The 24,838-nt window shown below is 42.5% G+C and overlaps 1 protein-coding gene across 13 annotated transcripts in view; it reads right to left on the bottom strand.

Annotated features, from left to right (window-relative positions):
- The window catches only part of BNC2 (basonuclin zinc finger protein 2), a 478,778-nt gene that overhangs the window by 165,914 nt on the left and 288,026 nt on the right, over window positions 1-24,838 (bottom strand). For 12 of the 13 annotated variants that reach the window (XR_009460955.1, XM_019483666.2, XM_019483667.2 and 9 more), the window contains one exon: window positions 7,199-7,301. The exons of the other annotated variant lie outside the window; for it this stretch is intronic. Coding sequence is in view for 11 of the 12 variants with exons in the window: in XM_019483666.2 (XP_019339211.1) it covers window positions 7,199-7,301 (103 nt within the window). In the remaining variant the exon portion in view is untranslated. The remainder of the gene's footprint in view (window positions 1-7,198; window positions 7,302-24,838) is intronic. 13 annotated transcript variants of the gene reach the window in all.

The raw sequence follows: 24,838 nt of genomic DNA, 5'->3' as shown, positions 1-24,838 counted from the left end.
TGTACAGGCAACCCCCACTTAGCACTGTTTCACTTAGCACTATTTTGCTATAATGCTCATTTGAAATTGATACCTGATTTCACTTAGCGCTCAGTGAGTTTCGTTATAACGCTCATGGTCGCCACCTTGGGTCATTAAACACAGTTGCAGTCACTATCTTGAGTTATCAAATACCTTCAGTTTCACTTAACGCTTGGTTTTTCAGGAACCAATCAAGAGCACTAAGCGGGGGCTGCCTGTATTCATATCACACTGTACCGAAGTTATGCCTTTTTCAACAAGGAGTTTCTCCAAATCATAATAAGTAACACCATTAAGCTAACGGGAGACTTAATAGACTGCTCCATGGAGATGATACGAACAATTGTGGCCCAGGGCTGCATCTCACAATCCACTGACTGTGACCCGTGACTACATGAGAGACTTGAACTGGCTCCAGTGCAGACCAGGGATGAAAGCAAAAATTGACTGATTATTAGTCCCAGCCCCTGCATAGGACTGGAATCTAGATTTGGCTTCAGTGAAATGCTTTGTTTAGGACTGACAATTACCTGATTTTTGGTCTCAGCCCCAAGGACTACACCAGAGCCAGCTGGAGAGTCCAGTGCGGTCCCAAGGTTGGGACTGAAAAATCAGCTGTCAGTCCCAGCCCCAACACTGCACTAGAGATGGTTCAAGACTGATGCAGTAAGGGGGCTGGGGTGCCAACCCAAGATTTTTTTTCGGGGGGGGGGGGGTTGTTTTGGGGGGTTTTTTTGTTTTTTTTTACTAACAATCTGTAAACTTCTTACTGACAACCATTTTTTGTACTTAAATATTTTTAATGATATATGTTTTATATCATGTAAATTTAACTTCTGCCTGACCGTGCCCTATTACCAGGGCCCAGTAAAAGGGTTGGGTTCAAATATAGGGGTTTAACACCATCCATAGTAAAAAAGTTTGGTTGGGATTATAAGCTTGCAGTAAAAGAAAAAAGCTTTGTTGGGTTGGCAACACTGTTTGACTGCAGTACTGGTTTTATACTATGCTGCCCCAACAAGGGTTCCATAGTCATGCCCACCCCTTGAAGCCCCTGGCCCTATGCTGCACCATGCTGCCCCCCTCCCCACTCTCCAGCCTTACCTCTGATGGTCCTGCTCCCTCTGTCCTGGTACAGACCCCCCCAGAAAAGCCTACCCATAACCCAACAGTATTATAGTCTGCCAAGGGGATGCAACAGCAGCAGTAGCACATGTTGGGGGGAGAGGAGCCTTCAAAACACTGAGAAAAGGCTCTCTGCAGGGTGCAACATTCCTGATGGGACACCGTCAACGTTCCCTCTAAGGTACTCGCGTGCGTGGCCGCACACAACCAGAAGTATGACTGCGCACAGCCTTTTCAAAACTGCACCAGGAGAGGCTGGGGCGGGAGCCTGGCATGGGCTCCGTGGGCTCTGGGGAAGTGCTCCACTCCCCCTCATCATGCCAGGGAGTGGAGCACTTCTCCAGAGCTGGCGGAGCTCGCGCCAGCCCCTTGCCCCAGCCTTCATCCCTGCCTTGCCTCATCTCAGGGAAGAGCTGCTGCCTGTCCCAGTGAGGCTCCGCCAGCTCCAGGACACTGCTCCGCTCCCCCGCATCACTTCGGGGAGCAAGGAGGCACGTGGCATCAGGGCCGGGGAGCGGAACAGTGTCCCAGAGCCAGTGGAGCCTCACTGGGTCAGGCAGTGGCTCCTCCCTGAGGTGAGGCAAGGCAGCGATGGAGGCTGGGGTGGGGGGGTGGCATGGGCTCCACCAGCTCAGCAGAAGTGCTCCATCTCCTGGCCCTGGTGCTGGGGAGTGGAGCACTTCCCTGGAGCCCATGCCAGGCTCCGGCTCCAGCCCCCGGCCCCAGCCACCGGCTCCCAGTTCCAGCCCCTGGCCCCCAGCTCTAGCCCCCTTCGGTAAGTGTCCCAGGCCGGACTGAGGTGGTGTGCTCGCAGACTGAGGTGGCACGCTCAAGGACCGCTGCTCCTTAAAGGGAACATTGGACTCCATGTGGCACTGCTGCACTCTGCCCGTCTTCCAACATTTCACACAACTTCTTTGTGCAGCAACACTATGACCACAGAGCTTCAATCAGCTCAAACTGTTTAGAGATTTTACAGATGGCTCAAGCTTTTTTTTTTTTTTTTTTTTTAATTTTTTTTTTTTAAACAGACTATGCAGATGTGTTCTTAGCCAAAAAAGTCTGAAACCAGCTCTGGTGCAGTGCTGGGTTTGAACCAACAAACAACTGATCATCAGTCCCAGCCACCATACGCCACTGGAGTCTTTAACTGGCTCTGGTGCCATGCTAGGGCCAGGACCAAAAATCAGATGATTGTCACTTTCAGCCCCACACCACACCAGAGCCAGTTCAAGACTGGTGCAATGTAGGGGCTGAGACCAACAATCCTTGATGATAGTAATCATTACTTATGCAACTGCTCAGAACATGTTGTAGCTTTTAATATAGCATGGTAATGTTCACTATGATCTCAGATAAAACATATGTTAAGCGACCCATGCAACCAGGCCCCTACACAGAGAGACTCTGGGCATTGATTCTCACTGGACGGTACCTATTCAAGCAAAAGGAGTAAAGGCTTTGTACAACATTGAAAATGTCCAATCAAAATCTGTTTTATTAAAAGCTCCAGGGAACTTGAGCTCAGAGTTACAAGAGAAAATGCCTGGCCAGCCTCAAGCTTGGAGATGAAGCTACAAGCATTTTAGAGATCACTTGTAGCTCAGAGGCCCTAGACCATAGGGCCTAAAAGAAAGTGACCTAGCTATACTATCCTGCTCAGTATAATCCAGGAGAAAAGGTCTGGTACAATTTATTGGACAGCACAGAGCCAGCTTGGTATTATTCTGAGATACAGCCCAATTTTGTATTGGCAAGAAAGCAAAAGTACTCACAATAGTATTTCTCATATTTCTCTAAACAGCCAGATCCCAAGAATAGTGTGAAATTTACCTAGTCTGAGAATATTTATATAGTTGCATAATATATCAAAAACAGGGCTGCTGGCTGACGTTTGATTGAGTTTAGACTAGTAGCCATTTCATGGGTAAACACAAAAATATTTTGAAGCTATTACCCTGTGAGATAATATGAAAGTGATTTCAAAGTACATTTATGAGTGCACAGTTTAAATGACTTATTGTTAACTCTGTTATAGTGGAACTCCAGTTGTAAAGAAATAGAAAAAAATCCCAAATTGTTTCAGAGCACTACAATACGCAAACATGTTTCATCTGATTATCAATGCCTGCTTACAGTGAAGCTGTTACACAAAAAGAAAGAAAAGAAGGAAGATACTTTGATATGATACTCTCCAGTGAATCATTCTACTGGATCAAATACAGTGATAATAAGTACTTCTGCTAGTAGTATGGCAGCTCATACTCTTACACCATGACAAATCTAATGAACAAACTAGAGTCAATTAAATCACCATGATTTTATTGCAGACTCCTCTCTCTCACTGGCCTAAACTCAGAGAGGGAAGATGATAATAATGGAAGAAAAGGATAGAAAAATGAAGTATTATCTGGTTTTCTTAACCTCCCTGGTTAAAGTTGATATTTTATGCCTATACTGATAAAGGCACAGAGTTATTTTATCAGATTGTTACCCATGACATCTAAAATTTAAGAAGTGCCTGGGGTATATATTCAATGAGGTACCTTATTGCCAAGTTATTTAGGTTGTTTTCCTTTAAAAAAAATCCCCAAACTGCCCATTAAATATGTTAAAGCAAAGACCCTACAACATTTCAATATTAAGATTTTTGTATGGTGTCACCTTATAGATCATTCAAAGTCTTAAAACCTTTTTTTTTTAAATGGCCTATTTGACTACTTTAGACCCAGGAAATGGCTTATCCAATTTAAACCTTTTTTTTGTTTTAGAAAATATATCTCCATCCAAGCTGATAACATGTATGCCAAGATTCAGCTGGAAGCAAATTAAAACAGTCCAGTTCTCTTAACCCTTTAAAACACCAAGATACTCAATAGAAACAACCAATTTCCCTTTAAGTGCTAGTGAAGGCTGCACTACTCTAGGCTGCTTTTGGCTTGAGCCTTAAAAATACTGGTGGTAGGACTACCACTATAGTGCAAGGGTACAGGGTTAAAATTTGATAAACTGAACTTTTGCCAACAGAAACATTTATCATGCCACAAATGAACCCCTTCGGTGAATCTGTTCTTACACTGACATCCTACTTTTGGCACATCTAAACAGAAAAGAAATGAACTTTTAGGAAACCTTTCCTTTTAAGAAGCATAACGCTCATTTTACGTGAGGAAAGAAAACCAGAAAGACAATGGAAACAGGACAAAACCCCCCAAAACACCAGATCAGCAGTTACTATGTGAAATAGAAATACTATGATGGCTGTATGCCCTTTTCCTCTCAGGACAAGAATTCCAACATTTTAAATGGGCAGTTATTACCATGCAGAGTTTATGCATGCATCAGTCAGTGAAAACATGAGAAGATTGCTGCTGAGGGTTATTTTGATCTGCCCAGTTAATTATAACACTAGGTTATTACGGTTGGATAAGCATGGTACTTCCTATTGAAAACACCAATTCTTTGATAATTATTTTAACATTATAAAAGCCTAAGTCTGTCTGTCTGTCTGTCTGTAATGCTTTATTTGCACTCTGATTGGCTGATGGAAACAGTCAATCAGACTGCTCCAAGCGTAGGGGAGCACCACCATGATTCTGCACCTCGACTCCCCCACCCTGCTTCCTGCAAGTGGCACCAAGGACCGGAGCACCTTAGCTCCCCCACCCCACTCCCTGCAAGTGGCGCCGAGGACCGGATAGGGGTGGGGGAGCCGCAGCCAGCAGCGCTGGCCTCTATTCCCCCACCCCACTCCCTGCAAGAGGCAGAACAGTGGCAGCAAGGGGCGTTAGGTGGTAGCACTCCATCCCAGCCCTCTTCCCCGCCCCCCCGGTCAGTCTTGATGGGCAATAGAATAGTATTCAATAAAACACTGAATGTGAATTGAAATTCATTAATTAAAAAAAAGGTTGGAAACACTCTTATTAAAGGAGTAGGATCCACTATTTGCATTCAAGGAAAAATTTCTAAAAGTACAGTGTTTAAAGGAAGTCATTTCTGAACAGTAATCTGACTCACTGATTCTGAAATCCAGGTGCTACAGCATAATGAATTAATCAGTCTCCTGAATGTCTCTCTCAGAATTTTGGAAAGCAGCTAAGGTCAACAACTCAAGCAGACTTGTCACACTCTTCAGGAACTAATTTATAAGCCCATGCTCTGAGCGTGTATATGAAACATATATCTGACTAATCTTCGTCTGCCATAAATGTAAACATACTGGCTGAAATCTAGTCAAAAGGGGCTAAAAGAAAATCAGATCGTTCTGTAAATTTCCAGTAGTAAAACACATGTTTTTGTTAATATATAGCTGTACTCAGCTTTTCTATTTGAAATTTTAAGCACCAAAATATGACTACAGGTAGATGTACCCAACAGCTGTAGGAGTCACATTTGCAATCTACTACTTTGGATTTAAGATCTGACTCAGCCATTTGTATTAAAAGAATGATGGCAGTCTCAAGCTGTATTTAGTGTTACATTTTTCAGTCAACCCTGTCACAGAAAACTATCTTACTAGATAGTTGTGTAGAGTTTTGGTTCCAGAACAAAACATGAAAACTTGTTGTGTGGAGTTCTTGTTTAAGAACAAAGCCAGGGCTAATGAAATCCAAAACAGATCCCAGCCAGTTGGATATTTCTTCAAATATTCATCATACAAGCCAATGGAAAAAGAAACAGGCAGGGTTCTGCTGCCCCTGTTGACACCGAACCCCTGCATGCTCCTCCTGCTCGAAAGACTAAATGAGCGTTGAAAGCCACTTAAGAATGTGAATGGATTTCATTACCCACTGAGTGCAAACATCCTGTCTGAAATTAAGGGAAACAGAAATGTGCTATGTCCAAGGAATAGAGTACATCATGAATATGCAAATTAAATCTTTTTCTTGACTTTGTGTTATGTTGGATACCACCAGCAGACTCACCCATTCATTGCGAAGTAATTTGGAATTGTGTCTGCACCTGAATGCTTTAAAAGTACACTATTTCCAGCAGTGGGCACACTTCAAAAGTTTCCAAGGCAGTGCCAGCCTTTCAGCTTCATTAAATGTGCAAACATGCCAAGCTTCAATACGTATGTATACCTATACAGACATGCACAAAATAAACAGGAACTAAAAACATTTTCAGGAAGGAGGTACCAGGCTTCTTCCTTGGATCTAAGTGTAATAAAATAAAATGTATAAACTACAACCCACTGAATGTTTGGCAAAACATGGGGAATGAAGAGTATGCTTGCTTAGGGGCCAGTAGCCTGAACTGTGAGGAGAAACTTCAGACACAAATTTCTTCTGCAAATACAACCATTCTCTCTTTTTTTCTGTTATTCAAGAAACCATTTCAGAACATATTGTCCCCATAGTATTTGTCTTCTAGTTGTATGTGCTGAAAGTATATTGGATGAGCTCAAGATGCATATATGGTGGATTTGTGACTGACTGGTGGAAAAAAAAAAGAATCTATCCCCCAACCAATTGGTGTATATTTATAACACATATTTAGAGAAGGGCCAACAATATTAGTTCCTCCCCTCCCATTCTTCAGGTACTTTAAAATGAAGTTCAGCTGATAGACCATACTCTGAGAGTGAACTGCCATTCAGCTTTTCACTCAGCCAAATAGGATACAGTAGTTTCATTCTGCTGACCCTGCTCCGAAAGGTTGGCGGTGTTATGTTTGAATTTCCATCAGACTCTGACTTACTGGCTGAAGTTTAAGTGTAACATGTACTCCACTGTGCAACCATATTATAAACTTCTTGCCCTTCTACTGAGAGCTGCGAGCACAGCATTATTTCTTGGAGGCTACAATATACTTTTTGAGCTATGCATAGGCTGTTAACCAACTCATTGCTTCCACTGGCAGTAAAAACCAAAGCCAACGCAACTGATGTTCTCCTTTCCATTTGAGACTGTAAAAAAAAGTTAAAAAGTACACACCTATAGAGATTAATAGAAATAGTTGTGGCTACTGCTCAAAATGTTTACATTTTGGAAAAAAATGAAGGCGACGAATATTAAAAGAGGATAAGAAAAGGATAGACACTTCTTACCATGGGCCACCCAGCCATGTTTACACTGATCACAGGTTCTCAGGTTAATCTTCCCTGGCTGAAAACATTCACATGTGCAATTTACCAGTGTACAGCGGATGGCCTGGAAAAAGAAATGTAAACATAAATGTCTTATCAAATTAAAAAAATTAAAAATATATATATTTCCATAGGCTAGCTGGGATTTTAATAGACAGATATGGGAAGAAGAGGTGGGGAGATTTCTTAAACCCTAAAGCTTTGTCCATTTTTTTAAGTTATGCTTAATTTTCTTTAACAAAATATATCTATATCACTGGGTAATTTTAATTAAAAGTTTCATTTAACAGTAATGTATTCTATTGCTCCATAGAGTAAATAAAAAAATTATTTAAAAGAATACAGATCACAGTCTCCATTTCTTTTTAATGGGGGGTGGGGGGGAATAGTGAGGATTATGTAGATGTTCCACAAATTTCATGCTTTAGCAGATCAAGTGCCTGAAGGAAAATGCTGCCAATTGTGTCCTCCCATAGCAGCATGTCAGACAGGTTAAAACTATAAGTGAAACATGTACACAAAAATATACCTAAAGACAGGTTTCCTTTTTCCCACTTCACCTAAAGGTTGCGTGTCCCTGTTGGGATTCACACAAGGCCTAATTCAGTTAAGTATCAGAAAGAAGCTACTGGTTTGATGCATTTCCAAAGAATCAATAAAATGACAAAAGTATACAACACAGTACTGGCTCATGAGACAGACTGCAACTTTCCCTTGCATCCGTCACTTCTCCCAGCTCTCCAGATATAGCCCTTCCCCTTTTAGTCCTATATATATAACAAACATTAATGTTGACCTTTTTTTCTAAAAAGAAAAAATAGTGATTAAAGAAAGTTAAAGATGTAAAGATAGAACACAGGTTAAAAAATTAAAATATGGATTAACAGTACATCTACCTGAAAACGCTCATTTGAATCTACATTAAAAAAAAACAAAACAAAACATAGGGTTTTTTTTCTCCTCAAGTAAAGCCATCTAAGAAAGGCAGCATCAACTGAATTAGACTTTTTTTTTTACCTCTGTTTTTAAACAGGACCACATATGACCTGTGCTCTTCAAAATAAATTTATGGCATGCATTTAGGTGTAATTTGCATGGAGATTTCTGAGATAGAAATAACTTATTCTGATCATTCACAGATTAACAGTCTACTGTAACTACCAGAGCTGCCAGGAAAAGATATCTCTACAGATTTAGATGCAATCAATGATTACTTGGGGGCTAGGTGGGGGAAGGGAGTTTGGTACCTGTGACTGCAGATACACTGGAGTTTTATGAATGATGTTGCCTTACAAACCTTTCCTTGACTCCTCCACTTAAAAAGCTGCTGTATCTATATGTAACAGGAATTACCTTCCTCTTACTGAAAGCACTGAATCCATATGAAAAATTACATTACACATTAGAATGGCTAAGTTAAAATCTTTGTTCGCTGACAATGAGAAGAGTTCAGGCTATTTTAAAAGCTTTATTTATTTACTTGCATCAGACAGCAATTTAAATACATTTATGGTTCACTGACTCAAATAAAATTTGCATTTCTCTGTTCACTTTCTGATGCAGGAGTTTTCTCCTTCCCATTTGGTCTGCTCTTTTACTACCTTTGACTCTTAAAAACCTTGTTGGAAAAAATATCCTACGCTATTATGCCTGACACTTCAGGGTCTCACTCCCAATGTCAGCTGTACAATTACTCATTAGCTAGGTTGTAAAACATTGCTGTATATATCAGTGATTAAAAGAATTAGTAATATGAAATATAAAGGCACCAAAGAAGTGCTGAGTATGCAAGAATAATATATGTGTTTGTGGGTTACAAGGAAAAAATTCTACTGAAAGGTCCTGTTTCATGTTCAATAGTTTATTGACTCAGTAATATATCAGGTCTCTGCTGATCAGTAATAGTGTCTCTCTCTAATATGTTAATTAATTAATGAACTCTGTAATTAATTGTACTGCAAAAAGGAAAGAAGGCATTAGAAAATTGCATTCCTGCTACACTAGAAGAGATTTTTATATGTGGACACACCCCCCCTCCCCCCGTGCTTTGCATCAATCTGTTAAAGATTCGTCACTTTTCATGTTACAGCATCTTGCTGATGTTTGTTTTGTATTAATACACACACATGCCTGCATATACACTATGTGAAACTGTCACTTGCTAGTGCTGCTTTACCAAAGTTGATCAGCATTTCCATTACAAACCTACTTATGTTTTTTCATTTTTAGGTAGTTACAAGGTTGCCCATAAAAACTTATTTGGATGGAAACCTGAAATACAATGTCTACAATAGAAGTGAGCTTCATTAGATACATACAAGAAAGATTGACTAACAATTTTATATTCTGATCAGGGCTGTGGGGAGAGTTTAGCAGTCCAGTATTTCAAATTTTCTTGTATAAGCAAAAATTTCTGTTAAAAATGTTGCACAGTCTTATTCCATTTAACAGGCTTGGTTCTTTTTGTAATCAAAATACCATAATATAGTATTTGAAACTGTACACAAACTGTCCACAAACATTAAAACGTCTCTAGGTTCTTAAACTAGCTGAATCTGAAAAGCCTTTCACAGGTGCACGGAAGATTGCAAACATTCCAAACAATAACTACTATGGCCCAAATCATCAGCCCAGCCTTAACAGAGCCTTTTTTTCTTTCACTCCACACCAATCTTGCTATTTTAGGTAATATTCTGGCAGTGGACTTATTCATTTAGGCTTATTCATCTGTTTCAGTGGGATCCATGTGCCTGCTTCTGAGAAATGAGAAGAGGGTCAAACAGGACATTAGTTTACGACTTCAGAGGTCCAGGTTCAATTCCCTGGTCCTAAGCAGCCTTGAGGAAGTCACCTAATAGATCTGGAATTCTCTATTTGGAGGAAAAAAACAATAAATAAAATTATGATGATCATGCAGGGATCCTAAGATCAATGCAATAAACATTATGATGTACTCTGATACTATGGTGTCAGAGGCCATACAAAACCCTAAACACTTAACGTGGATCTTGGTTCAAACATTTGTTTTTCAATTTTTTTGTAAATTAAGTCAAAAAAGAATGTAGTCTATGGGGTGCATCTCCCCCACATCACTGCAGTACCCAATACACAATCAGCTGACCCTTAAACCTTTGTGGTTTCCAGCCTTTGTGGAATAAAGGAAGACTAGAATAGATTTGATATGCCAACATATTAAAATTTAGTCTTGTAACTTCCTTGAAACTTCCTTGAAATTGATGTATAAAATAATCCTTCCTTTAACATACATTTTAGCAGTTTAACAATAGCCCCTTGCATTTTAGTATTTATTTTAAAATATTAATCACTACCAGTTACACTCAGTGTAACAGGTTTGGAAAATGGCCTACATGTCCTCATTGCTAGGAGAACGGACAGGGTCCTGGCACAGGAAGGTGCATTGCTGGGCCCCTGTGTCAGCAGCTAAGGGACTGTGGGTCCCAGCAGCTGCTGGGTGCTGCCAGGACCAGGGTCAGCAGCTGCTGGGCTGAGAGCCCCCTCAGTTGCAGGACTCCAAGCCCTGGCTGGCATGGTGCACTCCTATGACTGGAAGCTCCATCAGCTGATGGGGCTCTCAGCACCAGAGGAGACCCGTGCTACATGTACAAATTAAAGCTTGACAGCAACAAGCCATAAAGCTAGTACACATTTTTTAAATCTAACTTTACAGCTGGTCGGAGTTTTTTATGGTGTGATAACCACTTTGCACATGCAACTGGTCTCAAAGTAATCGCACAATTAACCAGTTAATTATTCGATGTCTGTAATATGCAGAGTAGGGGCTTAAGTTCAATATAATCTAACAGCATGCTCTGGTTGCGAAAAAGTCCAACAGCATATTGGTTTATATAAACAGATCCTGCAAATCTGCTCTATTCAGCACTGGTGAGGCCTCACCTGGAGTGTGTACACAGTTTTGGGCCCCAGGCTTTAAGGAGGATGTGGACAGGTTGGAAAGAGTATGGCACAGAGCAAGAAAAATGACTACAGGCCTGGAAAACATGACTTATGAGAAAAGACTGAAAGAACCAGGGTTATTTTATCTAGAAAATAGACTGCGGGGGGGGATTTTTTAACAGTCAGCAAATACCTGAAGAACAATAATAAAGAGGAAAGAGATAGACTATTCTCTGTGACTGTTGTGGACAAGGACTTAGAACAAGGGCTCAAACTGCAGCAGAGAAATGTAATTGGGAGATTAACAAACCCATGCACTGGTATAGACTGGGGACTGACTGGCTAAGCAGCAGATCTGCAGAAAAGGACCTGAGGGTTATAGTGAACAATAAGCTGAATATGAGCCAACAGTGTGCCCTTGTTGCTAAGAAGGCTAGCAGCATACTGGACTTCATTAGTAGGAGTGTTGCCAGGAGTTCAAGGGAAGTGGTTATTTCCCTCTATTTGGCACTGTATCTAGTTTTGGGCCCCCCACTCCAATGTGGACAAATTGGAGAGCAACAAAAATTGTTAGGAGCTAGAGCACACAACTTATGAGGAAAGGCTGAGGGAAATTAGCTTAGAGAAAAGAAGAATAAACTGAGGGGGGATTTAATAGCAGCCTTCAAGTACCTGATGGGTGGCTGCAAAGAGGATGTCACTAGGCTATTCTCAGGGGTGGAGGTAATAGAACAAGGAGTAATAATCTCAAGTTGATGCAAGGGAAGTTTACGTTGGATATTAGGAAAAATTTCTCTCACTAGAAGGGTAGTAAAGCACTGAAACAGGCTACCCAGAGCTGTGGAATCTCCATCCTTAGAGGCTGCTAAGACCCAGGTAGACAAAGCCTTGGCTGAGATGATCTGGTTGGGGATGCCTTGAGCAGGGGGTTGGACTAGATGACCTCCTGAGGTCTCTTCCAACCCCCATTTTCTATGATTCTATGATTAGGAAGAACTTTCTGACTACGAGAATAGTTAAACTCTCAGAGAAGCTATGGAATTTCCATCCCTGTAAATTTTAAGAGCAGATCAGACAGACACTTGACTCAGATGGTTAGGTTAGGGATGATCCTGCCTTGAGCAGGGGGCTGGAACAGAATACCTCATGAAGCCCCTCCCAGTCCTACTTTCCCTATGATCCTAGGAAAAACAGTGTGTGAGCAACAGAGCGAGTGATATTACAGGCTCTTAACACATGGACTGATACAAAATAGCACAATGCCTCCACAGGAGATTTTACAGCATATACAGCTTATAACAAGCAGGCTAAGGACTCCTTAATATGTATTGAAACAGGTTATTCTTCAGCAGCTCCAAAGGAATCTTACATTCTACCATGTTCATGATCCATGGTTACACATCCTTTCAACAGAGATTATAACATAGTACTTGTTGCATTTCCACTGACATAATAATGGCACCCAAAGAACATTTACAACAGCAGTGGTAGAAATGGAACAGAACTGTTATAGTATATTTTACATGACAGCGTTTGTTGTTAAAACACCCATTAAAGCTTAAAAATAAAGCATGCATATGATAAATATAACATTCAATGTTTTGTTTAAACTCCTTAATATTCAGAAATGCCTCCCTGCTACATTTCTTGCATCAATGGAGTCTGTGCAAGGACATGGGAAGATTGCTTGGCACTAATACAGAATGCAACATGGTCGCTTTGGGGTCATGGCTGCTGATTTAACAATAATAAACCTTACTCCTGAATTCCTAGACTTTTTGTGGGTTTCACTCAGATTCCAAGACATTTGTTTAATATAGTTTGGGGGTATTTAATTATATTTAACACAAACACATTATTCATATATTAACAGGAGCAGCCCACAACAGTAATGGGATATCAATCTGTCTGGGTGTTCTGCTGCATTTCCAGGAGAGATAGGAGGCCACGGACAGTAAAAAATATGGGAAGAGCAGGAGCACAGATGAGGAAGAGCACCAAAAATGTGAGTGCTTCAAGTCCTTTACGGAGCCTGAGCAACAGTAAACTACATAAGGTCCTGAGGTCTAGACCTACGTCTGACAATCATCTCTGTTGCAGCCTCTTGCAAATCACTTTAGCAAAGATTACTTTGATGTGGTCCAATATCATTGCCATAAAGTGACTTGAATGAAGCTTCAATCCTGCAAACTGATACAACAGCACAGAACTTGCAGTTGCGCTGAAATCAATGAGTTTCTGCATCCATGTGTTGTCTGCAGGGACTTCTGTTTAGTATGGCCAAATTTAATAGATTTCATAGACATTAGGGCTGGAAGGGACCCCGGAGGATCATCGAGTCCAGCCCCCTGCCCCATGAGCAGGAAGTCAGCAGGGAGCATAGGATCCCAGCAAGATAAGCATCCAAATGAGTCTTGAAGGCGTTCAAAGTAGGCGCTTGAACCACCTCCGGTGGCAGTCTATTCCAAACCTTGGGGGCTCAGACAGTAAAGAAGTTCTTCCTTATATTCCTCCTTATGCCTGAATTGTGTTTTGTCTTGGGGAGAGTGGGGGCAGAATGATAATTCCCGAGTTCAAATTTTCTCAGGAAAATGAGCAAATGCTATGAAAATAAAGGAAAAGTGATTAATGGAGTATGGTGATGTGTGTGTGTCTAAAAACATATTTATTTGGGTGAGGTGATGGAGAAGCATGAAATAAATATGATGCACTTCTTGCAGTTTGTCTGGTAACAGTAGAAATACAAAACTGATAAAAGTTGTGTCTTGGTCTAATAGGCGACTGTCTTCCACACCATTATAAATACCCTTCAATACCTATTCTAAAAAAATATTTTATCAAAAATAAATAACTTTGCCACTGTGTGATCTGTTAAAATGTTGAGCAGTCAGTCTTGGAAAACAGTAAGTGTAATTGCTTCAGTTTAATTAACAGGTTGATGGCAAACAGAGATCTATTCTTACGTTGATATATGCAAGTCACAACTGAAGCAATATCAAAGAAAAAAAACCCAATAAATGGCTCCATATTTTTCTCTGGGCAAGATTTTCTCCTGTGAAGTTTGTTTTGTCTTTTTTGTTTATGAAACTGAGGGGAAAAAAATCTACCTGTGCTAGCAAGACTTGTTTTCTGATTCAGTGTGTAACTTTGGTACTGGAGGTTGTCAAGATGACTCACAAGGTAAGCCTAACTGTGGCTGAAGAAACTCCTGAACTATGCCACACTAATGTTTCACAACCTTCTTCAATCAGAGCAGTTATATATTACTCTTTATGTTTTTAGCCACTTTCCAAGAGAACAACTAATGAGTAGCAATTGTCATAAAAGTTTTGTGGGTTGGATTCCAGTCTACTTTCAGACCACTAGCTCATAAAGCACATATGGCATATCTACACCCCTACAGTTTCACTAACTTTTGAATTGAGAGCTCATCATCAAAAAGTTCTGTATAATCATACAAAATTGAAATCATATTAATGTTAATGTCTGAAAAATCAAGAGTTTGTTTTAAATTATCATTAAAAAACTGTTATATCTGATCTCCCATTCTGGAAATAGACTGTGACAATTTAGAAGCAGTCAAGCTGGGCTCAGCTTTTCTTGCCCTTTACAGCCTGCTACATTCCACAAAAGAAAGGATGATACTGAAACTTTTGAATGCATGGCAAAAATTAAAAAGCTTCAGGCTACAATTCTGAGCCAGAGTTCAGTACCACTTCTTATGCGGTTCATGTGTCCACATCAAACTGCAGGTGCATTTCATAATGCTAACTACATGCTGATGTCCCCAAACAGGCATCTATGGACTCCCACAATTTGTTAACAGTGCACTGCTGGTACATAACTACATCTGCAAAATTTCAAGACTGTTACTAAAATGCAGAAACTGGTGCATTTCATTACAACAAGAAATAGGATACTTTAAGTCCACGATTGTCATAAAATGGGAAAATATAGTTTTATACTAACAAGGAGGTTCCAGTTTTCCCTTTATCTCTGCCTGCATGTAACTTCTTCTACCTCTGGCTATACAGTAGCTTCTAATCTGTTTAGCATACACTGCTGAACAATCAAAGTTTACGTAATCATACTTTCATTCAAATAAAAAAAACATTGCATCCAAAAAAGTAATAGATAGCTAGACATTACTGTCACAACCCAAAGTTGTGATTTTTTGTTTGTGTGTGCTTCGGCGCTGCTAAATTATGTTCCCATTAAATTGCAGCTTCCTTGCATGGTGGAGTTCTCTGCTGCAGAAGAGAACCCCGGTGCAACGGAGAATTTCCCGCCAATTTGAAGCTTTCTTTGCATGGTGCATTTCTTTTGCATCTCAGAAATGGACGGTGCAAAGGAGTTCCTGCCATTTGTATGAAGATTCGTGCCACACTATTGGCCGATTCTAATATATGCACACGTGGCGGCTAGCGATTGGCTTGCTAGCCATATAAAGAGCTTGGGTGGCTTCTGCCCAAGTTGGAGAGAAATCAGAGAGCGTGAAGATCTCTAAGCGCTGTGGATCCTTACGGACCCGATGCATTTCTTAAGAAGGCAACAGAGGTCTAAACAGCCTCTGGCCTCTCCCCGTCGCCGAGCGCAATAGTAGACGTATCCCTTTCCTATATACTAAGGATTCGAACCCACGGAGCTTTAACAACTCCGGGGCCAGAGAACCGAACCGAACCCACGGAGCTTCGACAACTCTGTGGGAAAGAAATTACCGAACCCGCGGAGCCTTAACAACTCCAGGGCCAAAGAACCGAATTTGTTGTAGTCCTCCAACGAGGATTTAAGTGGAGCTGCACCTGGAGACTGTCCAGCCTACACTGCGACCATCTTGGGTGTAAGTAAATAATCTTTAAATCAACCATTACGCCTCTGTGACTAATTCTAGCCCATGCATGCCTTGCTGCCGCACGGTCTTTTCTGGCCCCGCGTGCCCGGGCTGCTGGCCACAGCCCGTGTGCGCAAAGACGGGCCCGGCTCGCCCCCAGCCCGCATAATTACTAGATATTTCTCATTTGGCTAAGTGAGTTTTCAAGGTGTATTTTCCCTTCTGCTGAAAGTTAGCACCTGCCCTTTTGGAAATCTTTTCTACAGAGAGAAATGTATAGATCCAAAGGTACTTCTGTAGCTTGGTGAAGATAGGATACCTCCACCATTTATTCCTTATTCAATCACACAATTGAAAACCACCTACAATCTTTAGATGCACATAATTCTGTGGCAAAACACAGGACTGAGAGTCAGGATATCTGCACTCTGATCCTCAGTCTGCCACTCCCATGAACTCACTGCATGGTCCTGGGTAAGTCACTTAACTTCTCTGTATTCCAAGTTTCCCAATCTGTAAAAAGGGGGCAATAATATACCTACCACTGTCATATAGAAGATTAATTAATTGTTTGTATAGTACATTGAAGTAGTTTGACGGAAATTGCTACTGAAGCAAAAAGCATGATCACTTCCTCTGTCAGCAAAAAAATTCAAACAGAATTATTTAAAATTATACAATTAAAAAAAAAAGGGTTGTCCCCATTACTTCATAGGACCTGGGTAAAGTCACCCTAATTGGCAGATGGCTATTTTTGAACACAAACAAATGTTATCCCAAAACTGTTACTCAAAGGAGAAAAAGTACATGGGAATTCACTTTGCATTTCAGTGCTTTTAAGTATCTGTCCCACCCCTTTCCTGCCACCCCCAAATCATCTCCCCTATCACACAGAAATACTTACATGTCTTCTGGGTCATCTACTATACTACAGTGTTATATTAGTAATTTTACATTGCAATTTGTTAGTATTGTTTCTTACTTGTATTTATTTTCACTAATACAATTTGAAAGGTGCTAATATCATTATATTTCTCTGTGGCATTCATGAAAACATTTACTAATACAATATGATGGGAAGGATGCTAACGAAATAGAAAGCTGTTAAATAGGTAAAATACGTTTTCCAAGAAAGGGTGCTACATAGACCTTAAGCATTTTACCAAACCATTTTCAACTGTTCTTGAGGATAGGATGGCAAATAAAAGGGGAATAAGGACAGAGGAAAAAAAAAAAGACAACATTTGGTATTTGAAATGATGTCTCTGTGTGTTGGGAGCCACTATGAGTTGTTGCTTTGGATGCTCTTTTCTGGAAAAAAAAATCCATAATCAATGTTGCATTGCCTTTTGTACAAAAGGAAAAAAAAAAATCGCACTCTTAGGAGAATTTTTCTGAAAGCCATACATAGTCTGTCCTCATTCTCAAAACACCATGCTCATTGCTGTCAATGGAATTCTATACAAAGACTGAAGAAATGATATCACTGACTCTATAGTTTGTAAATGAGTCTAAGGTTTGCAGACATCAAAGGTATTATTGTTTGTACTGCAAAAATTAAGACTGACAAGTGTTTCTTTCCTTAAAATTTGCTAAGGAGCAAGTGGCTGATTTACAGTTAAGAATGAGATCCCCTGCACCTAAAAGAAAATAAGGAGAAGCAGGCATTTTTAAAGACTAATGAGAGGTTAATTTTATGAAACCAACATTGAATAGGTCACTATGTACCATGTCAAGGCAACAACGCATATCAGTGAGGCACTTCATAATGTGGATGGAGCTGTCTGATGGAAGCCCGACACCCATCATAGAAGTGTGGAAGAGCACCATATATGTGCTACTGACTCTTTTGGGGCAATTTCCATTGGTAAATTCACTCAGGCCTTGTGCACAGATTGGAAAAAAGCTGCAACCATGAATCAACCATGCAAAGGTCAGGCTGCTTGTATTACTTCTTTCTTACTCAGGAGCTATTTGTAATCTGAGTTCATAACTGACCTGACTGTGGACTGAACTGACTATTATTTCTAGGCTATTCTCTTGAGCACTGAAATACTGTATTTTGTAGAAACAAAAACAAAATAGTAAGCTGATTTTGTACAGATCCATAATGCTGAAAGACTTCATTCAGCAGCATCTTGTCTCCTTTAAGGCTCCACTGGCAAACATCTATCCAGTTCTCCTTTTAATACTTTTCCATATGGTAAATTCTGTACCATTACTTAAGAGTACAGCAAGAGTACCACAGCACTGCACTGGTGCATGCACTGCTGGTGTTACATAGGTTTGATATGCACTTAACAACATTTCTTTTTCAGAGGGTAGTATGTGAACCAGTAAAGTCTGGAATCTTTTGTTGAACACCCCCCCCAAGTATGAACTGTACTTTTTATGCAATACTGTCAAAAAAGAGATTGAATTTGCAGGCTTAATACATAGCTATCATAGCCAAATCAACATAACAAGCTATAACAGCTTGGAAGCAACTAATATGGTCTATTGGGTCAATAATCCATGAGATAAGAAGGATTTACTTGATAGATCATAAATTGTTCATAAGGAATCAACAGTTACTCTAGTTTATCAGATCAAAATCCAATTTTCACATAGTGTCTTTATATAAATTGACTCAAAGAAAGTAAAAGCCCTGAAAAGCTTTAAGGCCTACCAGGCAAATAATCCACATTCTCAATATTAGTTTTGATTTGTTTTAAAGAGCTAGAGCCTATCCAGTAATGAACATAAGTCACAGTTGACAGTCCCTGAATACAAGGATGGAAGTCTTCCAGTGAATAGGGCAATCACTGGTGAGACTGTAAGATGACCAAGGAGGCTGATGCGAGATTCGCATGTTAAGCTGCAGATGTGGTAAATAGTTCCAGGAGGAAGAAGTAGATCCTAGTGAAATTGGGTCACAGTTCTTTCCTTTTGTATCTCTTGTCTATCCACCTCCATAGTGAGGCAAGTTTGCTCAAAATGATCAATACCTGGTTGTATATCATGGGACCATTGAGGATGATTCAGCGCTTGAGTTTCCCGGGTACTGATGTTAATATTGCATTTCTTCAGATTAGCCCTTAAAAATCTTGCAATTCTTCTTTTACCCAACTTTAGAGCAATGACCATCAGTGAACTGGGAATATAGGACTTGTTTTGGGAGCTGGTTGTCAGGAATTCTTATAACACTAGCCAATTGCCCATCAAAAATGACAGGGTGTGGGGCGGGGGAGTAGGCAGGGACTGACCCCTGCCCCCCCCGCCTCCGTCCAGGCATGCTCCTCCTTCCCTCCTCCTGCTTGGGGTCTGGGCCCGCTTCCCCCCTCCCCACCGCAGCCTGGGGCTGGGGAGAAGCCAGGCTACTGCAACGGGGAGAGGCAGTGGGTCTGGGCTGACCTGGCGACAGCAGAGGAAGGGAGGATTGGGCTCGGGGCTGACACAGGGGGAGCGGGGGTAGGGGAGTAGGCTTGGTCCCAATGGGGGAAGGAGGCTTTCTCCTCCCTTCCCCTGCCGCAGCTGCTGTGTTGGGCCAGGCCAGGCTGGGCGCACTGTCCGTCTCTGCCACTGCAGGCCAGCTTTTTCCCATGGTTCGGGCTCACTCCCTCTCCCCACCCCTGTGTCAGGCCCAGGCCCACTGCTCCCATGGCCCCACTGTCACTGCCAAAGCCACGTCGGGCCCACTTGCGGATGGGAGGAGTGGGCTCAGGGCTGATGGGGGGCAGGGGAATGAGGGAGGAGTGGGCCCGGGCCCGATGGGGGGAGGAGGCTCGCTCCTCCCTTCCCCCACCACAGCTGTTTTGTTGGACCAGGCCAGGCTGAGCCCACTGTTTCCCTGCCCTCCCCCCCCTCTGCCACAGTGGGCCAGCTTTTCCCCTGGTTCAGGCTCATTTCCCACCCCCCCACCCCCCTCCAACAGCAGGCCCAGGGCCACTCCTCCCCTGGTACCACCATCACTGCCAACGCCACATTGGGCCCACTCGGGGATGGGAGGAGTGCAGCCAGGGCCGATGGGGGGGAAGTGGGGTGGGGGAGGAGTGCACCTGCTCCATCCCCTGTATCCCCACCATCATGGTGGTGGGCTGCCTTCTGTCAACATGCTTCTTTGCGCTCTGGCTGTTTGTCAGCCAATCAGAGCACAAATAAAGCATTACAGACAGACAGACTTAGACATTTATAATAGTAGAATATTCTGTCCAGTGAAGCTGCTGCCATATAAACATGGCTTCAATGCTGGTGGTGTTTGCTTGAGTCAGAACACTGGCTTTTATTCTTTCAGTCCTTCCAATTGATATGGTGGATTTTCCAAAATCATCACTTCCAAAGAATTGAGGTGTTTCCAATATTTTGTTGAGGTTTCACACCAAAACAGGGTAGGGATGACAACAGCCTGGTAGACACAAAGTTTGCTTTGGGATCCTGATGGCATGATTATCAGAGACACAATTTCAAGAATGTCCAAAGACAGCACTAGAAGATTTTATCCGGTGTTGAATATCGTTGTCTATGTTTGCTTTTTTTGGAAAGGATCTTCTCACACAGACAGGAGTGCAATACCATAACTGCTGCAATCCACTCTATTTCTTTTCTTGAGTATGGTAATAATTCTGGCATCTTTCAAGTCAGTGGGAATCTCTTCATGTTTCCAGATATTCATTAGAACAACCTATAGTTGTTGAGAGAGTTCTATTGTATCAGGCTTAGAAATTTCAACTGCTGTTCCATCAGAACCACATGCTCTGTTGTTCTTCATCTGCTTAATGGCTGTCAAGGCCTCTTGATAAATTGGTGGATCTGCAAGGTAGTCCTTAATGGGGTGTCATGGAATAGTTTTGATGGTATTGCCTTCAACATTAGATTCACAGTTCAGGAGCTCCTGAAAGTGCCTATTCCACTGTGTGTTGATGGTGGACCTGTCTTGAAAGAGTGTTCAAAAGGATGACTTCTTGTGTACTTGGCCCATATACAGCTCTGGCTGCACTGAGGAAACTAAGCATACTGTGGTTGCTGACAAACTTTTGAACTTCTTCTGCTTTGTCCACTCACCATTTATTCTTTTGCTATTGAATTTTCCTCTGGGTCTTGGTCTAATATGGTGATAAGTGTTTGTATTATGTTTGAAGCTAATGTTATTTTGCTAAGCTTTGAAGTCTCTCCTTTTTCTGCCAACGAATGCTTGAATTTCCCTATCAAACCATCCCTGATGTTTTGTTGTGGAAAAGCCTGAAGATTCTTCACCCACCTCATGGATGCCTTTCTTGAGGCTCTCCCATTAATCACTAGGAAAATCTGCAGTGATCAGCTGTATCAGGATCATCAGGGAAATTGGAGTTTCTCACTGAGGCACTGCTAGAGATGATTGCCTATGGCAGGGTCTTTCAAGCACTCAATATTAGTTGCTTCTTTTGTTTATGTTATTTTGAGGCAAAACAAATGAACAGGACTGAAAGTATCAAGCAATAGCCTGTTCAGCAGTTGTCTGCACTGGTCACAGCTCTAGTAATATGCATGCTGCAATAGTCCCAGTGTAAAAGGGTGCTTTTGCCATCTCATACTCTGTGGCAAAGTACTGATAACCAGTCTGGAACTCATCATCACACACCAAATTTGTTGATGTGCAGTTACATTCAATAATGCGCATCATCTCTGGAACTCTTCAACCGACCCTTCTACCAGGGCTCCCGGTCCTGAGCAATATTGCTCCCGCTCATAGATTCATAGATTCACAGATGTTAGGGCTGGAAGGGACCTCAGTAGATCATCGAGTCCGACCCCCTGCATAAGCAGGAAAGAGTGCTGGGTCTAGATGACCCCAGCTAGATACTCATCTAACCTCCTCTTGAAGACCCCCAGGGTAGGGGAGAGCACCACCTCCCTTGGGAGCCCGTTCCAGACCTTGGCCACTCGAACTGTGAAGAAGTTCTTCCTAATGTCCAATCTAAATCTGCTCTCTGCTAGCTTGTGGCCATTATTTCTTGCAACCCCCGGGGGCGCCTTGGTGAATAAAAACTCACCAATTCCCTTCTGTGCCCCCGTGATGAACTTATAGGCAGCCACAAGGTCGCCTCTCAACCTTCTCTTGCAGAGGCTGAAAAGGTCCAGTTTCTCTAGTCTCTCCTCGTAAGGCTTGGTCCACAGGCCCTTAACCATACGAGTGGCCCTTCTCTGGACCCTCTCCAGGTTATCTGCATCCGTCTTGAAGTGCGGTGCCCAGAATTGCACGCAGTACTCCAACTGCGGTCTGACCAGCGCCCTATAGAGGGGAAGTATCACCTCCCTGGACCTATTCGTCATGCATCTGCTGATGCACGATAAAGTGCCATTGGCTTTTCTGATGGCTTCGTCACACTGCCGGCTCATGTTCATCTTGGAGTCCACTAGGACTCCGAGATCCCTTTCCACCTCTGTGCCACCCAGCAGGTCATTCCCTAGGCTGTAGGTGTGCTGGACATTTTTCCTCCTTAGGTGCAGCACTTTGTATTTCTCCTTGTTGAACTGCATCCTGTTGTTTTCTGCCCACTTGTCCAACCTATCCAGGTCTGCCTGCAGCTGTTCCCTGCCCTCCGGCGTGTCCACTTCTCCCCATAGCTTTGTGTCATCTGCAAACTTGGACAGAGTACATTTGACTCCCTCGTCCAAGTCGCTGATTAAGACATTAAAGAGTATTGGTCCAAGGACCGAGCCCTGCGGGACCCCACTGCCCACACCCTTCCAGGTCGAGACCGACCCATCCACCACGACTCTTTGGGTGCCGCCATCTAGCCAATTCGCCACCCACCGGACTGTGCAGTCATCCACATCACAGCCTCTTAGCTTGTTCACCATCATATCTCATAGGAAGTTGCAGCTAGCAAGCTACTAGAAAAGATCTACACCAATCCAAGTCAGTTGCTATACAACAATCTCTTAAATCCACCTGTTGCAATTATGCCATCACAAACACCCACCATGCTCCAAACTGCTGCACCAGGACCGATCAGTGTAGACCCTCTGGTATGAGAAATGGAGGTCAGCATTACCACCTTATAACAGGTTCCTTATAATAGACAGTCTGTTATACAGTCTGCCCACCTGGTTTCAACCTGACACACCATCAGTGGGCCTTGCTAAATACATTCCAGACAGGGCAAAGTCTGTGTACAGCCAACCTCCACCGTGGAGGTCTTCACAAAAATCCAGCCTGTAGCTGTGGCAAAATACACATCATGTCACATGTTGTTGATGACTAAGTTCAGTGGCAGTCTACAGGAACAGCACATGGCCACTGAGGACTCTATCACATGGCTTAGCAATTATGCATGCACTGACTGAACGGGATTCTCACTCCAGGGGTGGCTGTCCTGCCCCTAGAATACCCTCAAAGCTCTCAGCCTCACCACTTCTCAGGCCAAAGTCCCCATCCTGCCACGCCTATTAGTAATAACCTCTAGAAAAGGGAGGCTGCACTAGGACTTCCTAAGCCTGATCTTACCCTAAGGGCTAATTGCGTGGCTTTGTCCACCTCTATACCACATCCCATGCCTTGCAGGTGTTATCACTCCCTAATGTTGATTCAACTTCCAGGGTGGTCTGCTACTTCCAGGCACTTCACCTCTCTCTCAGCTACTCCCAGATGCAGCCTTCGTACCTGGAGTCACACACTCCACTCCTCTCAGGCTCTGGGCTCCTGGCTCCTAACTTTGCCCCTACCTTTGCTGCTCTTGGGCTATCAGACCCCCAGGTCCCACACTTGGCCCTTCTCTGGGCTGCTGGACCCCCTGATCCCACTCTCAGCACCTAGGTGGGCTCCTAGACCCCATATTGGGGCTCTAGGGACCTCCTCCATCCCTCAGTTCCTTCCCCAAAACCTCTAACCTGCTACAGACTGTACTCTCCACACTGGCATGCAGAAGCTGCAACCATCCTATTTAGGCAATATTGCCTCAGCAGCCTCCAGGGCCCTACTGCCTACTCAGCTCAGGGCCTGGGCTTATATCCTTTTTAAGCCTAGCCCGCTTCTGGGTCATGTGGCTCCTGATTATCTTGGCTGCACCTGACTCATGCCTGCTTTTAAAGCAGCAGGAGCACCAAGTCTCCTGCTACATCTGGGCATGCACTATAACATAATAAACCAGTTGCCAGTGTATGCCTTCATGATGTCTTCCATTTGCTGCTTAGGAGGAATAAGGAGTTTGTAATGAGTTAGCACCCAACTCATGGACTAATGAACTAAGAAGTTCTTGCATGTATACCAACATAGAATCATAGATAATTGTGGTTGGAAAGGACCTCAAGAGGTTACCTAGTCCAACCCCCTGCTCAAAGCAGAACCATCTCCAACTAGATCATTCCAGCCAAGGCTTTGTCTAGCTGGGTCTTAAAAACCTCTAAGGATGGAGATTCCACCACCTCTCTAGGTAACCTGTTCCAGTGCTTTACTACCCTTTTAGTGAGAAAGTTTTTCCTAATATTTAACCTAAACTTCCATTGCAGCAACTTGAGATCATTACTCCTTATTTTATTATCTGCCACCCCTGAGAACAGTTTAGCTTAATCTTCTTTTCAACCACCCTTCAGATACTTGAAAGCTGCTATTAAATCCCCCCTCATTCTTCTCTTCTCCAGAATAAATAAGCCCAGTTCCCTCAGCCTTTCCTTATAAGTCATGTGTTAAATAACCATTTTCATTGCTTTCTGTTGAACTCTCTCCAATTTTTCCACATTCTTTCTGCAGTGGAGGTCCCAAAGCTGGACACAGTACTCCAGATGTGGTGTCACCAGTGCTGAATAGAGGGGAAGAAAAACTTCCCTTGATTTCCTGGCAACACTCCTAACCAATGCAGCCCCGTATGCTGTTAACCTTCTCTGCAACAAAGGCACAG

Source organism: Alligator mississippiensis, chromosome 3 (assembly GCF_030867095.1).
Source record: "Alligator mississippiensis isolate rAllMis1 chromosome 3, rAllMis1, whole genome shotgun sequence".
NCBI lineage: Eukaryota > Metazoa > Chordata > Crocodylia > Alligatoridae > Alligator > Alligator mississippiensis.
Note: the sequence above shows the minus strand (reverse complement) of the source record. Positions and strands in the feature narration are given on the sequence as shown.